We start from the raw sequence: 21,928 nt of genomic DNA on the forward strand, positions 1-21,928 counted from the left end.
AGAATTTGAGTCGCTAGACTGGAAATTAGTTCTACGAAACGTGCAAGAAATCTCCACCATGATCACGTCCTACTTCTCATTTTCTAAACGTTTCTTCCCAAGGACACTTCTGTAAATCAGCAAAATCTGACCAATGTTTTATCATTCATCCATGGATTGAGACAATATAGACATTACCAAACTCCGCAAAAAGCAAAGAGAATGAAGAAGCCATGAAGTAGGAGACAAAAATGGGCAAAACAGGAAAAAAGCACAATCATCATGATTTATCACCACGTAAAAGCCTCCTCTACAAAATCAACCACAGCCCCCTTCCCGATTCTATCTCTCGTCGCAGCACGCACCTCATCCGCAAACGCACCAGGTCCACAGACCGAGACAAGAGTAGCTCCGACGCGCTGTGGCAAGACCTCGTCGAGCACGACATCAGGCCGACAGCGGCCAGGGTGCATCTGCACCGTCGACGAGGGGGACATGACGTCCTGCGCACGCCGCGGCTTGGACACAAACAACTTGACGACGAGGATGTCCCGGCGCTGCGGGAGGCGCAGGATCTGGTTCATCCATTGGCTGACCCACTGCAGGTGGTCGGTCGAGCGGACGGACCAGATCAGGTAGACGCGGCGGGTGGCGGCGGTACCGGAGGCGGCGCGGAGGACGAGGTCGCGGGTGTACATGAGGTGGTGGGTGATTCCGGCGCCGGCGGAGAAGAGCACGGCCGTGCCGTAGCTTGAGGCTAGAGCTGGGTGAGAGCCGTAAGGGCCTTCGATGAAGCCTGGGGCGTGGAGGGTGCGGTTTGGTTTTGAGTGGGCGAGGTTGTAGAGGCGACGGGTCATGCCTTGGCGAGCGCCGATGATGAGGGAGACGTTTGTTGGTTGCGGGCGTGTTTCGAGGTATGTGTCTAGGTCGATTGCCTGCTTTTCTAGGGCAGAGGGGCTTGTGGGTGGATTGGTGGGTTTGGAGTCGAGGTATTGTGGCAAGGGGGAATTGGCGTTCGCATTGGGCTCTACCCATGCCACTGAGAAGGGATGTGACATCCACCACGATACAATGGGGATGTAAGCGTAGACATGACAGCCTGGCTTGATATTCACGCGTTTTGGGAGATGGAAGGTGACTCGGCATGCCTCGCCGGGGAGGGCCTCGACGGTCATTCTGGTGGAACTGTGCCTGATGGAGAGGTTGAGATAGACGAGGCGAAGCAGGCGCGTGCTGCGCTCGAGCAGCCAAATGGCGGCTATGGCGTATACCCACGGTCTTTGTGGAAGGGCATCCAGGTGAAGGTGGAAATACACGCCGAGGAAAGCCAGTAAGGCGGCGAGCTGATGCAGATGCAGAAAGGTCTCGTAGAAGGCATGGCGGATTGGAGAAGGAGAGTGCAAGGCTAGAAAGACCATTGAGGATGTGGCAAGCACGCCCCATGTGAAGAACGGCGTGTCCCTGATGCGCGCAAGCATATCCGAGAAGTCTTGTTCGGCACATGCATTGACTGCCCAGCAAGTAGTATGCGTGATAGCTTCGAGTACAACAATGCGGCCCAGCCATCGATGAATAAGGTTGTAAGTGTCAAAGCTGATGCGTAGGATCGAGATTAGAGGGTTGTTGCGGGCTGCCAGCAGAAACAGCGGCACCATGTTGAGGACAGCCAGTGTCCCTGAGCGCCCACGTAGCTCTGCGACCAGCGCTGCCTTTTCATTGGCCGCATAGTCCAGAAACAAACAATACACCACCTGGCTCGCCAGATACAGAGTGATCAAGGTCGTCTGGAATCGCGACGGCAAGGTGCCAATGCCAATAGCAGACGAGAGTTGAACTTCTCGATTGTGGCGTTTCCTCCCCAGTGGAGCATACAAGAAATGCTTCTTGGCACGAGCCCACCATGTTGACTGTTCCCGGCTCCAGAAGGTCTGCTGCCTTCTACTTGAAGAGGAGGATGTGATTTGGCGGAGATAGGCATGGCTTAATTGCGCGATCCGGCCACAGAACAAAGCAAATGCCAGGACGATGGCCGACGAATAGATAATCCGCGTAATGATCACATCGCGGGGGACATCGACACCATCCAGCCCCCTCGAGTATTCAAATATGTAGGTCACATTTGGTCCGTAACTTCGTACCGCAAGACGCGGAGATGGCTCAGCCATTGAAATGCCCCAGGGCTTGCGGAAGGGCTGTTGTTTGACGAGTATCGACCGGGTATCAATATGGGTAGGTATGGCCCTTTCAGTAACGAAGGATGGATTGAAGAGCGACCGATAGCGCAGATCGAAGTCCTGGCTCTTCGGCTGAAATAGCAAGAATTTAGTCGATTCTTCGATCGCATGGATATTCTGACAAGGTGTGTTTGGTTGCAGCGAGCCGAAGGAAAGTTGATGATCGAGCGCAGTGGCGTTGAGGATGAAATGTGAACAGAACAGAGGACAAGGATTGACACAGGATAGGGCTTGGTGGGCCCCTTTAGTGAATGATGGGGTAAAAGAGTGGCGTTGTTAATGAAGGCTCATGGTTTCGTAGCCAGTCTCTTGATGTCTTGCTTGAATGACGCCTTGGCCTGGAACGGACCAGAGATGGGTGGGAAATGAAGCTTGGTGAGAGCGAAAGATGACGAGCACCCAACAGAAAGCCTGGAATCCAGCAAGAACTAGCAAATCATCAAAGCACAGATCTCCGGTTGCTCGCTGCGCCCTGAAGGCATCGTCCAGGACTCAGGAATGCAGCAAGGGAGACGGAACCCGCCCGTTGGCAGGGCACGTTTTTCCACAGGCCAAAGAGAGAATAAAAAGGCCACAAGAGTGACACCGACAGTATGGAACAAAAGATAAAGAAAAAGAAGATAAAGATCAAGTCTATGCGATCAACGCTGAGTCAAGATGGTCGATCAAGGAAATGCACGATCGCAGACCAGCCGATCGGCCAAGACGGACCCAACCGAAGATGAAACCCGTAGACGAACACCGAAGATCAACTTCCAGTGATGGCAGGGGAGATGGGGGTTATTAAGAAAGGAAAACTGAGTGGTTGTACGCTGTCAAACACGCCACCTCCGAAGCACTGATGGGCCATATCTTGATGGCGGATGGGAGCTGTCACCAGCCTATCGGGGCTGCTCCTCCAGTGAATAAGGGGCGCCGGCGGTTCTGAGGGATCCAGGCACTGCAGCGCCCGAAGCTCTGATTCGTGGAGGTTGAGGTCAGAGCTGCCGTTGTTTCCTGCAGATCTGCGACCGGCGTTACGCCTTTGGGGGAGCAGTAGTCATTTCAGACTAGTCATCCTGTGCAAAAGACTTCTGGCCTTAGTGTGCTCAAGCTTGGCTTTGTCGGATGTTTCAGAGCTGTTAATCAGAAACCACCCAGTTGGGGGTTGACACCTGTGGTGCAGACATGGCTGGCTACATGGTCCTCTGGCAATTTCCGAAGAGAGAATCGTGTGATGTGGCTGATTGGGAGTGTACAATGGAATTCACTGTGCGAAAGCTCCCACAAGACTCACAAAGGGGTGATGGCTTGTTGTTGCAACTGGCAGAAAACAAAGCGCTGAAAGAAATGCAGGAGATTGTGGATGCCTGGGATTCAAGGCATGAATATTGGTCTTGATTCATGGAAGGCCAATGCCGTCTTTCTCTATCTACAAATGACTGGACTACCAAACAAGCAGTTCCCAATAATTCCAGGATCTTTCTTTACACCACTCAACAATGTTCACCGGCCCATCCACCCGCCGTCCACGGTAATCACTTCACCCGAAACATAGCTGCTGGCAGCGCTAGCCAGGAAGACCACCACGCCCTTGAAGTCCTCCGGCTTGCCCCACCGGCCGGCGGGGATTCGCGCCATAATACCGGCATTGCGGTTGGCATCGTTGATCAGAGCGGTATTCATGTCAGTGTCAATGTATCCGGGTGCAATGGCATTGACATTGATCCCCTTGGCAACCCATTCGTTGGAAAGTGCCTTGGTCAGCTGGCCGATTCCACCCTTGGAGGCGGCATATGCAGGAACGGTGATGCCGCCCTGGAAGGTGAGGAGCGAAGCCACGTTGATGATGGAGCCCCGGCGACCCGATGGGAACTCCGACGTGTCGCGAGCCAACAGATAGGCGCCGAATTCACGGCAGAGCACGAAAACGGACGAGAGGTTCACTTCAAGGACCTGCATCGAAGAAACCATCTCATGTTAGCGTTGTCAACGGGGGCGCTCGACGTTGGTGCATCACCAGGGGAGATGTGCAGGCAACTCACCTCATCCCAGTCCTCGTCTGGAAAATTCTGGCTGGGGTGTCTCCGCTGGATACCCGCGCAGTTCAAGAGGATGTCGGGCGTGAGCCCTTGGCTTGTCAATGCAGGGACAATATCCTTCACGGCCTTGCGGTCTGACAGCTCGGCGACGTGGATATAAGCCTTGCGACCAAAACGGCTGACAATCTCATCCTTGGTGGCGGTATTGGAGGCGTCTCTCTGGGAGGCGATTAGCATCCATTCTCTCGCCTGTGTGCAATGGTTCGTACCTGAACCAAGATGACATCGGCGCCGGCCTCGGCCAAGGCAAAAGCCATTGCCTGGCCGATGCCGCGAGTGCCGCCGGTGACGAGAGCAGTCCTGCCGCTCAGAGAGAAAAGAGACCCTACAGACGCAGCCATTGTGAGCTATACAACTATTTTGAAAAATGCCATAAAAGCAAACGAGGGACCACCTCCCCAAGTAATAATAATTATCGCGCATGACGACAGACGATTCCCCACGCGCGGGGTGATTATTCTGCATTCAGTAGAACCCGTTGCCGATGCTATAACCGACGGTAAATCGTCACCCAAGTCACCTCGTCCAAAGATTTCTTGCTTCTGTGATGCAGATGCGCGCACCATGTCTGAGCAAGGTCTTCAGTCCATCCGATCATGAGCACTAGTCTTTTATTCTTGTCGCAAGGGCATTTTTCTAAAGCCCGGGCAGGCAGTTATAGTGGATGCGGGGCGGCGCAGCTCCTCTCAAGACTCGGAGACTCAAGGCTCGGAGATTCCCCCGACCACCACGGAGGGGTAGCCGAGACCGGCCCTGGCCTTCTTGAACCGCGGTGGATGCGGCCGTGAGATCTCAAGCAATTTTGTCTCTGACCATCAATCTACCTTGTGTTTTGAACTTGGAGTAATGGCACTCAACGAGATACAGGGCCGCCTGGCCCTCATCACCGGCGCATCGGGTGGGTAGGTATAATCTCCAATGACAATGTCCAGCACTAGGACGTGGTTGCAATTCAAAGAGGAGCTATGCTGATGTTGGTTTTCTACTCTCAGAATTGGAGCAGCATGTGCTCACCAACTTGCGCAAAGGGGAGCTCATCTCGCTTTGACCTACTCATCCAACCTGGGCGCGATGAATGAGCTCGTCGTCGACTTACAATCGAAGTATGCCCAAAAAAAGCTCCGTACATCTATTCATCAGGTCGACGTCGGTTCTGCCGATCAGATTGAGGCCATGTTCAGGGAGATCGATGCTGAGCACGGCCAACGGCCAGACATTCTCATCTCGAACGCGGGATACGGCAAGCGATTCCCGAATGTGTGGGATATTACTCTCGAGGAGTTTGATTATACCTTGAACATTAACCTCCGCGCTTCCTTTATCCTTGTCAAGGGCGTTGTTGAGCACATGAAGAACCAGCGGTGGGGGCGCATCGTCTTCATGTCTTCCATTGCTGCCTCTGGAGGGGGGATCAATGGTTGTCGTACGTACTTCCTCTTCTCTGTCTCTGTCTTCTCTTCACTGGATATCCTCTGATCTGCGATTCCTTCAGACTACGCTGCATCTAAAGGCGGACTTACCGGCATGATGAAGAACTTGTCCACTCGCCTCGCTGAGCACAATATCAGCGTGAACGATGTCGCCCCGGCCATGATTGGAGATACGGGCATGATCCCTAATGCCGCAGCTATCCCCGACGTGGCGACCGGTATTCCGCTGCAGCGTCTGGGTACGCCGGAAGAGACGGCCAATGTTGTTACGATGCTGGTGACCACCGGCTACATGACCGGCCAGAGCCTCCTGCTGGCAGGGGGGCTGAAATAAATAATCTCTTGGAAGAATGCAAATACGTGTCCATGCTTTTCTCGATGCTGTGTAGAATGTCGTAAATTGATGCATACAATACACCAATGTAAAGACCCAGGGTTCATCGTTCATTTCCAACTTCCGTATAAACTCTACAATTTTCTGTGCTCGAAAATTCTTATCGGCTCCCCAGACTACCTCTACTCCATAACTTCACAACGACGGGTATTTGACAAAGTACATGATCATCATCATCATCATCATCATCACAATCACACTGATACCATAACTCCTCAAAAAATGTTACTCACAGACTTCGCGATGCCCCGGGACCCTCAATGATGACCTTGACCACAGGGTTTCCTTGTTCATCAACCCCCTTTCCAGCAAGTGAGAAAGCGCGCTCGCCGTCTTCGAGCTTCAATCGGTGCGTCACAACCTTCTCCTCGGTTGTCTTCATTTTCCCACTGGCCAACAATGCAATTGCTGCAGGGTAAGCGTGGCCATCATACCGGAAGACTCCAATGATGTCGACCTCGCGCAGCGCCGCAGCGCCAACGGGGAGAGTCTGGATAGGATTGCCCATGCCGATCTGGACGAGAACACCACCCGGTGCCGAAGCATAAATACCCGCCTGCACGCAAGCCGGCACGCCAGTGCAGTCGTAGACGCGGCTGAACCCCGCGACTGAGGGCCCACCCTCGGTAGCAGCAGCTTGGGTCAGGGTAGCCGCGACACGCTGGGCGTTCTGCAGGGCGTAGGTGATCTGGTCAGAGTGCGGCGCATCCTTGCTCGGCGGCGGATGAGCGGGATCACTGCGGGGAATCAGAGCAGTCTTGAGGCCCAGCCCGAGCGAGGCGGCGATTTCCAGGCGCGAGGAGTCGATGTCCGCAACGACGATGCTGGAGAAGTTCTCCGACGCAGCGAGGGCCGAGGCAAGAAGCAGGCCAATGGCGCCGGCACCAAAGACCAGCGCCGCGGTGCCTTCGCCCGCGCCGCGCGCCAGTTCAACCTGTTCCTTCGTCGGTGGGCGCGACCGCCGGATCGCGTGTAGACACACGGCCAGCGGCTCGACCAGCGCGCCGCCGGCGTCGGACACGTTTGCCGGCAGTGCGTGGCACATGGCGGCTGGGTGGTTTGTGCGCTCCATCAGCGTGCCGTCCAGGTGCGGGAACACCTTAGCGCTGCTGCGGAACTGCATCGATGTGCAGATGTTGTAGCGGCCCTGTTGGCACAGGGCGCATTTGCGGCATGGGAGGCCGACTTCCATGGCAACGCGATCGCCGATTTTCAGGGTAGTCACGTCGGGTCCGACAGCCGTGACGGTGCCGGCAGATTCGTGGCCCAGACACATGGGCTCGCGCACGACGAAGTCGCCATTCCGGCCATGTGAGTAGTAGTGGAGGTCGGAGCCGCAGAGGCCGGTTGCTTGCACGGCGACCTGGACATCGGCGCCGCTGGGGGCGGCGACTTCGCGGCTTTCCTAGGGCGGGTGTCAGTTTCATGCAGTGAAGCATGATCGATTTGGGATCTTTGCGCGTACCAGACGGAGATCCTTGGCGCCGTGCAGGACGAGCGCGGTAGCTGTTGTTGCTGTCATGATGGTAATGGCGTGGAATGTGCGAAGCGAGAGAACGAACGAGCACAGCTAAATGGAGCAGCTCTCGCATACAACGGCATCTGACTCGGCCCATCATACCTCATACACCCCCACTCGGCGTCGTGGGAGAAAGACGTGAGGCGCTGGACGATGGCCCGAGACCCACGGACTTACTCCGGCCGGCAATCGAGCCCAATGGGGGAATCTTCAATAACCGTAGCTTCGAGCGTGGGGGTTCGCGGTCATGGCGATGGCATCTGCACTCGGTCTGGAGAGGATGAAACAACAAAGACAGCTTCAATATCAGTCTTTAGTTTGAGAAGAATTCGCATATAGCAGAGATAGAAAAAGGTACTTCGATCTGCGCTCCGACATCCACGATCTTCTCGGAATAGAACTTCCACGGCGCGTCTCCCCCCACTTCGAGTATAGCATGGGGGTTCTGACGTCGCGGGGGTCTGCCGTCTTTTAGGCGATAGTAGGCAATTGCAATTTCTTCTTCTTTCATCTCCTGCCCGAGTTGTGTCGCATTCCTTCCCTCTGTTAGTTCACAATTGTATTTCTTCTATATCATCCGCGAAAGCGAACGATTCCCACAGGTAAGGCGATGCGCTTCCCCGCTGACATCATATACAAGTCTCATCGAGTCGCAGAATTTCCGCCATGTCCTCCCAAGCTGCGCTGCTCATTGGCGACATCACACATGCGCGCAAGGAATGGGAGAGTCTCTCATCGCTGTTGACTTTGAAGGTAATTGCGGAAACGCCCCCCGGACAGACGAACCGAGTCCGCTCACCAACGAACAGGAGTTCCCCCGCGGTACCCGGGAAGAGTTCCTCCAGAACTGCAAGGCCGGCCTGTACGATGACGTGGTCGCCATCTACCGATCTAACGCTTCCAATAAGGTACTGAACTTTCGATTCCATTGCCTAACGTCGTCGGTTAACGGACTGGCCTAGTTCACGGGTAACTTCGACGGGGAGCTGCTGGCCGTCCTGCCCTCGTCGGTCCGCTACATCTGCCATAACGGAGCTGGCTATGACAATCTCGACATTGCAACTTGCACCCAGAAGGGCATTGCAGTTTCCAGCACGCCTGTTGCAGTCAACAATGCTACCGCTGACGTGGGCATTTTCTTGATGATTGGCGCATTGCGCCAAGCTTATGTACCGCAAGCTGCTCTCCGGGCTGGTGAGTCTTTGCATTTCCACAATCATTTAACAGGCTGGAGTAAGAGTATTCTATGGCGAAATCCTGACCGGTTTTCCCCAAACAGGCAACTGGCAGGGGCAAACTACTCTAGGCAATGATCCACAGGGCAAGGTCCTAGGTATCTTGGGCATGGGCGGCATTGGTCGGGTAGGCAGTTCCAAATCTGTGGATGAGATCATGGCTGACGTCCGTTTTCTAGGAAATGGCTGTTCGCGCGAAGGCTTTTGGTATGAAAATCCAATACCACAACCGATCGCGGCTAGCGGAGGAGCTGGAGGCGGGCGCTCAGTACGTCTCGTTTGATGAGCTACTAGCCAACGCCGATGTCCTCAGCCTGAACTTGGCTTTGAATTCCTCGACACGGCATATCATCGGGGAACCTGAGTTCGGTAGGATGAAGGACGGCGTGGTGATCGTCAACACAGCGCGCGGGGCGCTCATCGATGAGAAGGCGCTGGTCGCAGCGATCGATTCTGGCAAGGTATGTACTGTTCCCATGAAATTAAAGAGCTTAGAACTAACAGATTCTTTTACCAGGTTCGTTCCGCAGGTCTGGATGTGTACGAAAAGGAGCCGGAGATTGAGCCCGGCCTAGTCAACAATCCGCGGATTATGCTGCTGCCGCATATCGGCACCGCAACCTATGAAACACAGAAGGAGATGGAGATCTTGGTGCTGGACAACCTGAAGCTGGCAGTGGAGAAGGGCGAGCTGATCACGCAAGTACCGGAGCAGAAGCGCGCATAGATTATAGCAAGTCTCTTGAGATATGAACGTTAGAAAATCAACGAGTTTACTTGGTTTTTTTCCCTTTGGTTTCTTTACACTGCAATTCCCTGAGTTTATGCCTCAGGCTAAAATGAGTGACTCAGCATTCCAAAAGTGAATGCTGACATAATTTGAGCGCCCAACCAGGCTAGCGTTAGGGCTCGCTTAGGGCCCGCGCGCCAAGAGCGAAAAAAACCGCACCAAACTTGGTGTTCAAGCGTCAGCGGTCGAAGACGAAAAGCGACAACATCTACCCGACACCGAGGACCATCGACTTCCCCTCGCCAACTCCTTCAAGATGGTGAGTGCTGCGTGTGCCCACCCCCCGACTCGATGCAAACTACGCTCAAGAGTCCATTACCTGGCCCAATCCCACCTCGAGCGATGGATCGTGAACCTCATTCGGTCCATGTCAACTCGACGACAAGATCATCACCCACGCCCGACAATCCTGATTACTGACGACTTTGTCCCGCTCTACAGGTCCGTTACGCCGCCCAGGAGATTCCGGCCGCAAAGAGCGCCCGCGCGCGGGGCTCTTACCTGCGTGTCAGCTTCAAGAACACCCGTGAGACCGCTCAGGCCATCAACGGCATGAAGCTCCAGAAGGCCCTGACCTACCTCGACAATGTCACCAAGAAGTCCATGGCCGTTCCCATGCGCCGGTACGCCGGCTCTACCGGTCGCACTGCCCAGGGTGAGTGCCCTCGAAATTTTCTACATGCTGGATGGGAGAGGCAACGGTGTCAAGGGGCGGGTATTGTGGGACGCGAATCGAGGAAACGCTGCCGACTCTACAACAATGTGTGAACGTGCGGCAGATGAGCAACAGGGTATTCTTGTGGAAGGTGGAACGTGTGGGCGCTGTTGGGATTGACATCGTTGCCGCGTGAAAATTCAGCGTGACAGTCGGGCTCCGAACAAATCGACTGACAGTCATCGTCTACAGGCAAGCAATTCGGTGTCAGCAAGGCCCGTTGGCCCGTCAAGTCCGCCGAGTTCATCCTCGACCTCCTGAAGAACGCCGAGGCCAACGCCGACACCAAGGGTCTCGACACCGGCAACCTCGTTGTCAAGCGCATCCAGGTCAACCAGGCTCCCAAGGGCCGCCGCCGTACTTACCGTGCTCACGGTCGTGTATGTCTATCTGCCTGGTTTTCCAGATATTCATATTTTTATGCAGTTCTAACGATACTCGCAGATCAACCCCTACATGACCAACCCCTGCCACATCGAACTCATCCTCACTGAGGCCGAGGAGGAGGTCAAGAAGGCCCCCGAGACCTCCGTGGTCCGCCTTTCTTCCCGCCAGCGCGGCTCCCAGATCCGCCGTGCCATCACTGAGGCATAAATGGATCGCTCGTGGGGAAGGAGACGGTGACGGTGACGGTGCGCGTTAGGAAAGAAAAAGATATGCGGTAGTCGGGAAATGGCCGGAGTTCTTGCGCATCTGTATGTTGGAACGGAAATGAATACCGGATCATACAAGATTTTTAAGGTCATGGCACCAACACTCGGAGGAGAACCAAATAAAAAGTTTAAACAGCGCGGCTCCGGACGATGGACATAGGTTTTCTGTACTGCCCGGTCCGATCATGATACAAACGTGGTTCTCTTCTGTGATTCTTGCAAGCATTCTTCTTTCCGGACGGTGTGCCTGGGACTGGTTGTCCATGTCTGGTTACGTTTCCCTCGACTAGATCTGGCTGCCTTTGCAGCGCCGGGGACGACGGCCTCGCTGCTGTCTTGGAATAATATCACACGTTTATGATTTGCGGCGTGTGCTCGTAATGCAACGGTCCGTAGTTTGCTCAGGATACATCGATGGGGACAGTAGTAGTTAGGGTATATCATTGATGGCCACTATATTCACCTCAGACAATTCCGGTTTCCACTGGCCGAGTGCTAAGTCTGCCCTTCGTCTTGTCCGATGCCAGAAACGATGAGCATCCCATTCGCAATCGATCATGGTCGGGAAGAGAAAGAGGTATAGGCGGAGAGAGCGGGGCACCATCTATAAGGTTGGTAAAAGCACCCGGAGGGATCAACTCCGTCACTCTTTCGATCAACATCACGCAAACCTCGGGCATTCTCCTACAGAATGTCTCGTCTGTCAGATTATCGCTTGCTATGCTTTGATGTCTACGGGACCTTGATTGACTGGGAGGGCGGCATCCTCGCTGCACTACAACCTATTCTCAAGAACAGCAGTACGACGTTCTCGCGCGAGCACCTCCTCACAGTCTACCATGAGCTTGAAGCCGAGCAGCAGCGTCTGACCCCGGACATACCTTACTCGCAGCTCCTCGCCACCGTTCACCCGTTGCTTGCAAAACGTCTAGATTTGCCGGTGCCCAGCGAGGAGGAAAGCACACGATTCGGAGACTCGGTGGGCTCCTGGCCCGCATTCCCCGATACCGTGGAGGCCCTCCAGCGCCTATCCAAATACTATAAGCTCGTGGTGCTCTCGAACGTGGACCGCGCTTCCTTCGCGCAGTCCAACGCGGGCAGCCTGCAAGGCTTCCCCTTTGACCTGATCATCACGGCCCAAGACGTCAGCTCGTACAAGCCGGATCTGCGCAACTTCGAGTACATGAAGAAGGCGGTGGAAGCGGACTTTGGAGTGGACGCCACACAGATTCTGTCGACGGCCCAGAGTCAGTTTCATGATCATCAGCCAGCGCGGCAGGTAGGCATCCGGTCTGTGTGGATTGAAAGACCTGGGGCGACGATGGGGAATCGTGTAGATCCAATCTACGACTGGCGGTTTGCGACGCTGGGGGAGATGGCAAATGCCTTGCAGCAGGAGTGAGTCAGTTATCGATGTTGCCTGTCAGTCCGCGTTTTTGATAGTCCCAAGCGAATGCAGAGCGAAGCCATCGTGGCTGCCTACGGGGGCCCGGGCTTGGCAGTGTCCTCAGCCACCGTGCGTACTCGTCACCGGCGTTCGAGCTCCCTCGAACCCCGGGGAGCATCACTGCTTGGAAATGAAGATCCTAGTCCTAGTCGTCAATGGATGGACACATCGGCCCAATCCACCAGCTATCACGCGTTGGACTGTTGACGCACTCTTTATTTGCTAACGTTAGAAACATATATTTAGTGGGATGTCTAAGTTAGGATTATAGGGATAAGTCAGCTATTAGATTATATCCGCTGCCCGCGGTAGCTTATTTTCTCTTAAAGAAATGGTTCACAATACCACGGGATGAGCAAATTGCAGATTGCCTGGGTCTTGCTTTGATGGTAAAACTAGACTTGGGGTTACCCGGCAACTATCTGCATCGCGACCTTTATCCCTTATCGGGAAGACTACCACTACTTTATTCTTTTCCTGTCCCGCCACCTCCTTGTTTGCGACCCTATTCTGCTGCATTTGTTCTCCCCAACCATTGCAATGGATTCAGTTATAGTTTTCAAGCCCACAGACTACGCGGACTCTAGACCTGCTACCGATCCAGTCTCCGGTGATGATCGGAAACAGATCAAGCGGCGCAACCGCTGCCGGCGTTTCCTGGGGTTCACGTTCGAGATGATCTCCAATGCTCGCAGCCACCATATTGAAGCAGACGTGTGTGAGAAGGCGAATATTATCCAACGGCCATTGTCGATAGAGGAAGACTCCGACTGTAACCCTTTCTTTTTTGCTCAGTACCGGGGAGAACTCAAGCCCTGGAAGCCCGACTCTGGCAGCGAACTCTCGTGGGAGCCCGAATACGAAAATTATGAAAATGTACGAGATGTACACTTCTCCGTTGAGCATCATGTCAGGAACAATCGTCCTTTGGAGGTGCCTGGTAGCTACAACGTATCGTATGTGTCCCCCTTTTCGCCTATTGCCAGCTGGGAGCTAACTTATACACAGATGGGGCCAGATAAACTGTGGCGAACTGTTCGAGACGGTCTTTGACTGGCAATCATCAATGGTTGCTCTTCCCTTGACAAATCCCCATTCATGGCCCCGAAATGAAGGCCCCGAGCCTGCCTTGCCACATGTTCGGTGTATGATGGGGACCGATGCTGTCGGGGATGATCGGCTGCTCCGTAGCGAGCTCAGGGCAATCATTCAGATTATGAGTGGCCGACTGTGGGCCAAGTCCCTCCGTCCGCACTTGACTGCTCCTGTACGTATTCCTGGCCTGCAACGGAGGCACCGCGACTCTCGACAACTAATCTGTGCTTTTCTAGGTCCTCTTGTTCTCGTGCATGGGTCCCTGGCATATTCGGGTTCTCGAGGCGTACTCTGATGGCGAGAGACTTGTCGTGCGAAATACCAAACTCTATGACTTGAGGGAAAATGAAGATGCAGTCAAGGAGAACTTTAGTCGATGGTGGTATGGCGCGGCTATCCAAGATACCACCATATTGCACACAGAGGCTATTGCATGATTGAAGGGATTGACGGCGTTGAATCTGATGATTAGCTGGCGCAGGGAAAGAATGGATTCTTCTTCACTTCAACACAGCTTCTGTACTGATCAGGTACCAAGTCAACAAAAATTAGATAATTTCAAATCGGAGGATACGCGGAGCGCTGACAGTTGAGCGTGTCCTCGGATTCGGCGGATGGATAATCCGTTTGAGCTGGATACGAGCCTCATAGCCTTGGGACCGCAGGATGCGTACCTCACGCTGATTCCACGCAATCGTCATGTCTGCGCAGCCACGCCCATTCATGCGTAGTCGGCGGGGCACCTCGGTAGCCCACGTAGCCCACATAGCCAAGATCTCTGAGTGTGGTGGTGGGTGGTGGTCTTGCCACTGGAAAGAGACGTAAAGTAGCTCGACGTCGGAATGGACTAGGCACCTACACGAAGCGCCTAACTAGTACTTCCACCCTCGAGAACCTACTTATCCTTCCCGCCCCCCCTGACTTCCTAGATCTGTCCCTCCTTTTATGTCTTCGTTTCTTGCATTTTCTTTTTCTTCCCCGTTGAAGACAAATCCTTGCCATGAAACGCTTCTTCAAGGGCTCTCTGAGCCAGCGCTCGAGTGCGTGTTTTCTCCCCCGCGCCAACTCCCGCATCACGCTTTGCTGACCGCCACAGGCTCTAGTGAAAGCAGTCCCGACCAGCACACCGATGGCTCGCCAGAAACCATCCTGCTCCAGGAAGTGGTGTGTAGTCTTGGTCGTTGCTTTCGCATTGGTCCCTACTAATTGCGCGCAATCTAGGCCACCTTCTGCGAGTCCAGCAGCAATCCGGAAAATCAGGTATGTGGTTGTTGTCCATATCTCCACCGTCGCAACCGCCTCACTGACTCTTCTCGTGTAGCAATCAGGAGAGGAATTCGTCCACCTGCCTCGCATCGTCGAGACCGCCGAATCAAGCCCCGCCGCTGCCAAGGAAGCCGCCGTGCGCATTCGCAAATACCTCGCGATCCCTGCCCGCACTCCGAACCATGTCCAGTACAATGCCATCATGCTCATGCGCATCCTCGCCGACAATCCCGGTCACACCTTCACTCGCAACTTCGACGCCAAATTCGTGTCGACCATCAAGGATCTCTTGCGAAACGGACGGGATTGGCACGTACAGCACTATCTCCGCCAATACCTGAACACGCTCGAGGCCGATCGAGCATGGGACCAAGATCTGCAGCCACTTCTACAAATGTGGGCCAAGGAGAAAACTAAGGGTGAACGGTCCTTTGTAAGTATGCGACGGAGCCTTTTTATAGGGATTGGGACACTCATGCCATGGCACAGACTGATCGATGGCCGATGGGAAGCGGATCTGCCAGCAACACGGCTCCAGCTCCTCCACCCCGGCCGGGTTATCCTCCTCCTCCGCCACAGCGCAACGTGTTGCCGGAACTGAGCGAATTGGCGGCTCGCATCGAGGAGGGCAAGAATTCTGCGAAGCTTCTCACACAGTTCGTGCAGACGACACCACCTGTGGAGATGGAGGACAACGATCTCATCAAAGAGTTCATCGATCGCTGCCGGACATCTTCCCGGCTGATCCAGTCTTACATCCACGCGACAAACCCAGCACCGGACGAGGAGACCTTGCTCACTCTGATTGAGACCAACGACGAAATCTCCGTGGCCATCTCTCAACAGCAGCGAGCGATGCTAAAGGCCCGAAAAGCTCGTGGCTCCTCGACTCCCAGCTCCCACGTCAACAGCCCTTCTCCGCCCGCCAGCGCGGTGGTGGCATCTGGCGCGGCACGCCCCGGTCCAGGCGAGCCCTCGCAGGGCGCAAGGAATCCCGAACCTTCTGCTCCTCTAGTTGAGCTATCGTCCACCGTCATGACGGGGGGTCGGCAGAAACCATCCAGAACGAACACTGAGCAGTACGAGTATAACTCGGCCGATTTTGAAGTGCAAAACCCATTCGCCGACGACTATGTCGCGAATGATGAACGACACCACCAGAATGGCATGTCATCTGGAGCCCAGGGTGACAGTCGTGTGCGCTTCCAGCCCACAGAGCAGGGGCGTTGAATCCCTTTGCATGCTTCTATATAGTTGGAGAATGATACCCCGGCCGATTTTTGTGCGCTGCGTGCCTTGGTCGTGCTTACTTTTGATTCGCATCCTTTTTTTTAAGGGTCCCTTGGCGTACCCACGTTTGTTGTTACTGTCGTTGTTGCTTTTTGCGATTGTTCCGCGATACCTTGAACATCTTGCATTTTCTGCATTCGAGATTGTGGTCGGCCTCCATGTAGTCGCTGTACTGTTGAGACTGGGCGAGAAAAGGTCGTCTACATTCGCTACCAGTCAGATACTTTCTCATGTAAACTTGGTTGGTCGGCGTTTAGTGAAAAAATATATCGCTGGATGAGTACCGTACCCCGGTAGTAGTAGCGGTCTCGGGAGACATAAGAGAAGAGCGATATATTTCCATGTATCCGCTCTACCGTATTTATTTTCACCCAGTTCACAACTGCATTGCATTGCTGTGAATCCAAAGATCTCAGGGATCGGCACTTGGCCATGGAGTCGCTCACACACCATGACTTGACAGTCATGTCCCCTCCATACTCGACGAATTAGCCCAGGGAAGGTATTCGGACCGGAGGCGGGCGATGGAAGTCTGTGGCAAAGAGACCACGCAACTCCTTGTTGATAACTCTAATTCCAGCCGGCGTAGGGAGCACAGAGGCTCGTTTCTCCTTAAGAAGCTGGACTCGATGAAGGTATTCATCCATTTGGAAATAGATAATATGGGTGGGCTTTTTGTACCAACGGGAGGACGTGGTAGGGAGAGTTCAACAAGGTTATAATTTACCAATCTACTCGTTATCCTGGACGCAACTGTAGGTCGGAGGGCCCCTTCCAAAAGCTCCGGCGCCCGTTACGAGTCATCAAATTACATGATCTTTAGCTCGGGGGGCCTCTTTGATAAAATCCGACTGTGACTATAGATCGGAGGGCCCCTTCTGAAATCCTGCGCGCCGTTTACTAATCACACAATCACATGACTTTGCTCCACAAGAGGCCCTTTCAGCTTCTTGTATTGTAAAATTACATTATCACATGACTTCTCCATGGACACCACACCTATTCCCTTTTACACTAGTAGAAGTACTGGGATATTTAGTTGCTTATGTTCAAGTATCTTTAAGTTTTATTACAAGGGATCGGAAAATCTTCAAGGGCCCTTCGAGCTCGCGGTCATGTGATTGTGTACATAAGGGGTGCCGGAGCTTTTGGAAGGGGCCCTCCGACCTACAGTTACGTACATCTGAAGTGGTATTTCAGAGTAAGAGGTAAGTTCGGAGGAAATTCGGAGGAAGATCGGAGCGAATCTTGCGGGGCGCCAATCAAGATCACGTGCCTACTCAGCAAGCACAAGAGTCCCTCCCACCACTGGATCAGGTGGGCACGTGATTGGTCAGGGGCCTGAAGGTCCCTCCGACCTGTAGTCACGTAATTAAAGCGTTTCGCAGTCCCGCCTGTGGCCTACGCAGTTTCAGAGCCATCGAGCGATATGCCTCTGAACCAACTTTAATCAAACTATAGATGGAGGGAGGGACCATCGCGACTAAAAAGGGAGAAGTGCCCGATCCATCATATTCCGCCGACCCACGCCTGTCCCAGGCTTTACTGTGCACATCCATGACAATAATGCCGAGTGTGCTGCACTGAATCTCCATTCTCGGAACACAGAACTCGATGTCTCTGATAGAGACCCCAGCAATCCTATTTCTTGAACCAGATGCGCTTTGCCTGGGCGGCGTTGTCAACCTGAAACCCGCCGCCTCTCTGCTCGGCGCGTGGAGACCGCCTTGACGAGCCCTGGGAGGAACGTTGGCCTTGTCCTAGATGCAGCCGTTGATCCACAACGTGAAGATGGCCAGGGTTGACCTTTGGGACCCTGAGCTCTGGCGATGCCACCGGTCTCACCATGCGCCTCTCGGAGGAGTACTGTCCCTTTAGGATACCAGAGAGGGGTTGGAGTGTTTCAGAGTGATGGTGAGGTGCACACTTGCTTCCAGACAGCTGCAAGTGTGGGCTCTTGTCCCTCCAGTCCCTGTTTACTGTTGTTTGTGGTTGATTGATGATGCATTCTGACAAGATGAGATCCGACCCTGAGTCCTAATGGGGAGAGGGGAAGCTCAGTCTATATAAATGAGGGACGAGTCCCAGCGTCCTTGGTTCTATTTCTGTTTTTGACCTTCAAGAACGTCAAGCTGGTCTGTCTCTCTTGATCATTTGCCCTTCTTTTTTCTTCTTTTAACTCATTCTCTCCGGTCTGTGACCGTGCAACTTTCATTCCATTCACTATTTATTATTGACGGATTTGCCGATCGCCTTCCACTCCCTTGCACGGCCATCCGATCTTTTCGATCCAAGCCCAATTACAAAATGAAGCATTTCATCTCTCTCGCCGCACTGGCCGGCCTGATTCCCCTGGTCCACAGCCACGGATTCGTCACTAGCCCTACGCCCCGTCTGCCCGGCACCGCATTTGAAGCCGCCTGTGGCCAGCAAGCCTACGACAATCAGGAGGCCGACAAGTATGGCAATGTTCAAGGAATGCTGCAGGTAGTCAAAGGCCAAAGCGACTATAATGCTGCCGAATGTGACGCCTGGCTGTGCAAAGGCTACAAGTATGCCGACAACAAAGCCAATGTCTACTCGTACAAAGCTGGCGAGACTGTCGACTTTACCGTCGACATCCGTGCTCCACACACCGGTATTGCCAATGTGTCTGTTGTCGACACGGCTTCAAACACGGTCATTGGTGAGCCACTGATCTACTGGTCTGTCTATGCATCGGTCTCAACCGGGGTCGCGGCCAACGACACCAAGTTCAGCGTGACAATCCCCAATGACCTTGGTAGCCAATGCTCTGCTGGCGGCGACTGTGTGCTGCAGTGGTACTGGTATGCACAGTCGATTGACCAGACCTACGAGTCGTGCGTGGATTTCACTGTTGACGGCTCGGGCTCCACCACTTCCAGCCCATCTGCCTCTTCCAGCTCCAGCTCCAGCTCTGCGGTGGCTACTACCTCTTCGACTACTGCCTCCGCTTCTACCACTTCGGAGTCTGCTCCCGTAGAAGCCTCTTCCACATCCGCCCAGCCTTCCGTTGCTGCAGAGACGTCGGCCACTGCTGGAATATCTGCTCCCTCTGTGACCGCCGTTCAGTATACTACTACCACTTTTGCTACAAAGGCTCGTGCCACCAAAGCCCCTGCGACGGTGCCCGATACTCCCAGCACTGTCGCTTCGACTGTGCCCATCCCGACTGACGGTAATGCCCAAGAAATGCTGGGTTGGATCTCGGATCTGGCCAAGTATCTCGTGGGCGATAACTAAGTGCGGGTACTGCGATGGGCTGTAGGGTTAGGGACAAGGGGAGACCCACTCAGGATAGAGGTAGTATAGAGTCAGGTATCAAATGTCACTGTCGTCCTTGAGCAAATGTATCTCTATGGCTTCCACGAAATTAGTAGGATTATATTTCGACTTGAAGATTGAGAGATTCCAGTGTGAGTATTGTAAAGGACATGGATAGACGTGTCCCGCATCTGACCCACTTTCTCCGTATTCTGACACCGATATTTCTCTATCTTTAATCTCAGCCTGCAAGACCCTGAGGGTGCCTCACCATTGATGTTCTACTCGGTGTCTTGTACATGTATAGTAGAGAAACAGTAAGTCCCATCTCTCTCCGACTCCAATACTCTGCCTCTATTAAAGACATGCATCTGCGATCGTCTATGCATGCGTTAATGCACCGATAAGATAAGCATAGCCACTCGGGGAATTTTCTCCCCAACGTCCCGCAGGTCCTTTCATCCCTTACTCCCTTCCATTCCAGGATACCGTCACCATGGAAGAACATATTCGCCAGAGTATCTCCAGCCACCCCAATGCCTTTCAGCTACATAGCAACAGCCCCCACCCATCGCATCGTTCCTCAGACAGGATGACGCCGCGTACATATAACGAAGCCACCACCACGGCCCTGGAGCGCGAATCGAGGATGAACCAGCAGCATCGCCATGGCAGCTCTGACGACGAAGAGGACCAGGCTCCCCCTCGCTACACCCCCGAGACTGACCCGTTCCGCCTCGCATCCAAGTTGAAGACGGAGGAGGAGATCCGCCAGATCAAGGCCAATACCTCGCGGAAGCGTGATCCCCACACCAGCAATGGCCCGAATGTTATGGACATGGTGCGAAAACCGGGCTCAGGGGCTAAGCAGGCTCTCATGACACGAAAGCTGCAGCGTTTCTACGAAACCCAGAATGAGAACATCGAGCGCATGCTGAAGCCCGTTGAGGAGCATGTGCGGGCGGCTCGTGAGCTGAACGACGAGAACAGTCTGAAATACAAGATTGCAGTGTACGCTAGCTTTGCTGCCAACATTGTTCTCTGTGTTGTACAGGTATACGGTGCCGTATCATCCGGGTCGCTGTCTCTGTTCACTACGATGGCCGATGCCATCTTCGACCCCATGTCGAACCTGACCCTGCTTCTGTGCAACAAAGCTGTCAATCGCGTCGACCCCCGCAAGTTTCCTGCTGGCAAGGCCCGTATCGAAACTGCTGGCAACATCTGCTTCTGTTTCTTGATGACTGCTGTCTCGTTCATCATTATCGCGTTCTCGATTCGTGAGATCGTCGAAGGCTCCGAGACCCTCACTTCCCCCTTCCACTTGCCTTCGGTCATCGCCGTTGCGGTCGCCTTCTGCACGAAGCTCGCCCTCTTCCTGTACTGCTTCGCGCTGCGCAACCAGGTCTCTCAAATCCGTATCCTGTGGGAAGACCACCGGAATGACCTGCTCATAAACGGCATCGGGTTGATGTTCTCCATCATGGGTAGCAAGATCCGCTGGTGGATTGACCCTATGGGTGCCATTATGTTGTCCCTGCTGGTCAGTGGACTGTGGTTGCACTCCGCCTACGGCGAGTTCCAGCTGCTGGTTGGTGTCACCGCCGACACCAAGATGCAACAGCTCATTACCTACATCTGTATGTATTTACCCGCTCCATTTAATCCGTTCGGAGAAAGCGCTCACAACCACACAGCAATGACTCACTCCCCTTTCATCACCGCCATCGACACCGTCCGCGCCTATACCTCCGGCCCTCGTCTTCTGGTCGAAGTCGACATCGTCATGGACGCATCTGACTCGCTGCGTGCTACTCATGATGTCGCCGAGGAACTGCAGATGAAGCTCGAGTCCCTGCCGGACGTCGAGCGTGCCTATGTCCACGTCGACTACGAGACAACTCACAAGCCGGAGCACTTCCTCAAGAAGGAACTCTAGGGACTTTGTTGCGAACCCGGGGATATTTCTGTACATATTTGCCAGATAGCGCCCGACGAGCATATTTCGTGTTAGCCACGATCAAAAGTTGCCGCATAAATATTAATTCATACTTGAGTTCAAGTCTGTTCGGATATCGTTCGAATTTGGATTCATGCATTTTATACGCCCATGCATTAGGAGACATCTGCAGTCTAGACAACTGTCTCCGCACTGAAAGCCCTAAAATGTGTAGTTATATACTTGATAGTCTGAAGGGTCGGCATGGTATCCCTTACAAGTATCCAACCAAGGTCAAGTATAAAAACTGTCTACCTGTGTAGGTATAGATATTATTATTGTGATGAAGCCTGCAACAGTGCCCAGCTGGAGGGGAGAATATTAAAAAGTAATGACTCTACCGTCTCCCAATCCCAACTAGAAAAAGAGGGAATGGGGTTTGATTCCCCTTTCTCTCTAATATTTGATTTGTCAATCTCGCAGCCCGGGATCAATAAGCCTCTGGTCTAAATCCTCTGTGCCAGCAACCACACTGCCCAAGATGCACGAAAGTCTAGAAGCAGATTCTTCTTGCAC

The 21,928-nt window shown here is 53.7% G+C and overlaps 10 protein-coding genes across 10 annotated transcripts; 6 read left to right on the forward strand and 4 right to left on the reverse strand.

Moving 5' to 3' along the window:
- Positions 1-269: 269 nt before the first annotated feature.
- Positions 270-2,144, reverse strand: N7459_007396 (ferric reductase family protein; the record flags this gene model as incomplete). The annotated part of the gene is made up of 1 exon (XM_056946564.1): positions 270-2,144. One exon carries the CDS (start codon positions 2,142-2,144, stop codon positions 270-272), a length of 1,875 nt encoding a protein of 624 aa, XP_056798563.1.
- A 1,554-nt stretch (positions 2,145-3,698) lies between these two features.
- Positions 3,699-4,635, reverse strand: N7459_007397 (putative 2-deoxy-D-gluconate 3-dehydrogenase; the record flags this gene model as incomplete). The annotated part of the gene is made up of 3 exons (XM_056946565.1): positions 3,699-4,148; positions 4,238-4,453; positions 4,504-4,635. 3 exons carry the CDS (start codon positions 4,633-4,635, stop codon positions 3,699-3,701), a joined length of 798 nt encoding a protein of 265 aa, XP_056798564.1.
- A 505-nt stretch (positions 4,636-5,140) lies between these two features.
- On the forward strand, positions 5,141-6,058 carry N7459_007398 (SDR family NAD(P)-dependent oxidoreductase; the record flags this gene model as incomplete). Its single annotated transcript, XM_056946566.1, has 3 exons — positions 5,141-5,196; positions 5,287-5,717; positions 5,787-6,058. 3 exons carry the CDS (start codon positions 5,141-5,143, stop codon positions 6,056-6,058), a joined length of 759 nt encoding a protein of 252 aa, XP_056798565.1.
- Positions 6,059-6,347: 289 nt separating this feature from the next.
- On the reverse strand, positions 6,348-7,640 carry N7459_007399 (NAD(P)-dependent alcohol dehydrogenase; the record flags this gene model as incomplete). The annotated part of the gene is made up of 2 exons (XM_056946567.1): positions 6,348-7,523; positions 7,584-7,640. The coding sequence occupies 2 exons, from the start codon at positions 7,638-7,640 to the stop codon at positions 6,348-6,350; spliced, it is 1,233 nt and encodes a 410-aa protein (XP_056798566.1).
- A 663-nt stretch (positions 7,641-8,303) lies between these two features.
- N7459_007400 (60S ribosomal uL22 domain-containing protein) lies at positions 8,304-10,971 on the forward strand (the record flags this gene model as incomplete). Its single annotated transcript, XM_056946568.1, has 10 exons — positions 8,304-8,390; positions 8,447-8,545; positions 8,600-8,831; positions 8,917-8,999; positions 9,052-9,333; positions 9,390-9,575; positions 9,790-9,921; positions 10,104-10,317; positions 10,570-10,757; positions 10,822-10,971. 10 exons carry the CDS (start codon positions 8,304-8,306, stop codon positions 10,969-10,971), a joined length of 1,653 nt encoding a protein of 550 aa, XP_056798567.1.
- A 750-nt stretch (positions 10,972-11,721) lies between these two features.
- On the forward strand, positions 11,722-12,432 carry N7459_007401 (putative haloalkanoic acid dehalogenase; the record flags this gene model as incomplete). The annotated part of the gene is made up of 1 exon (XM_056946569.1): positions 11,722-12,432. The coding sequence occupies one exon, from the start codon at positions 11,722-11,724 to the stop codon at positions 12,430-12,432; it is 711 nt and encodes a 236-aa protein (XP_056798568.1).
- Positions 12,433-14,120: 1,688 nt separating this feature from the next.
- Positions 14,121-14,339, reverse strand: N7459_007402 (uncharacterized protein; the record flags this gene model as incomplete). Its single annotated transcript, XM_056946570.1, has 1 exon — positions 14,121-14,339. The coding sequence occupies one exon, from the start codon at positions 14,337-14,339 to the stop codon at positions 14,121-14,123; it is 219 nt and encodes a 72-aa protein (XP_056798569.1).
- A 233-nt stretch (positions 14,340-14,572) lies between these two features.
- Positions 14,573-16,068, forward strand: N7459_007403 (uncharacterized protein; the record flags this gene model as incomplete). The annotated part of the gene is made up of 5 exons (XM_056946571.1): positions 14,573-14,612; positions 14,669-14,736; positions 14,794-14,832; positions 14,894-15,271; positions 15,328-16,068. 5 exons carry the CDS (start codon positions 14,573-14,575, stop codon positions 16,066-16,068), a joined length of 1,266 nt encoding a protein of 421 aa, XP_056798570.1.
- A 2,367-nt stretch (positions 16,069-18,435) lies between these two features.
- On the forward strand, positions 18,436-19,392 carry N7459_007404 (chitin binding protein; the record flags this gene model as incomplete). Its single annotated transcript, XM_056946572.1, has 1 exon — positions 18,436-19,392. The coding sequence occupies one exon, from the start codon at positions 18,436-18,438 to the stop codon at positions 19,390-19,392; it is 957 nt and encodes a 318-aa protein (XP_056798571.1).
- A 517-nt stretch (positions 19,393-19,909) lies between these two features.
- N7459_007405 (cation diffusion facilitator family transporter) lies at positions 19,910-21,352 on the forward strand (the record flags this gene model as incomplete). The annotated part of the gene is made up of 1 exon (XM_056946573.1): positions 19,910-21,352. The coding sequence occupies one exon, from the start codon at positions 19,910-19,912 to the stop codon at positions 21,350-21,352; it is 1,443 nt and encodes a 480-aa protein (XP_056798572.1).
- Positions 21,353-21,928: the final 576 nt, after the last annotated feature.

This window comes from Penicillium hispanicum (genome assembly GCF_028827665.1).
Source record: "Penicillium hispanicum strain IBT 35686 chromosome Unknown utg000006l_segment0_segment0, whole genome shotgun sequence".
Lineage (NCBI taxonomy): Eukaryota > Fungi > Ascomycota > Eurotiomycetes > Eurotiales > Aspergillaceae > Penicillium > Penicillium hispanicum.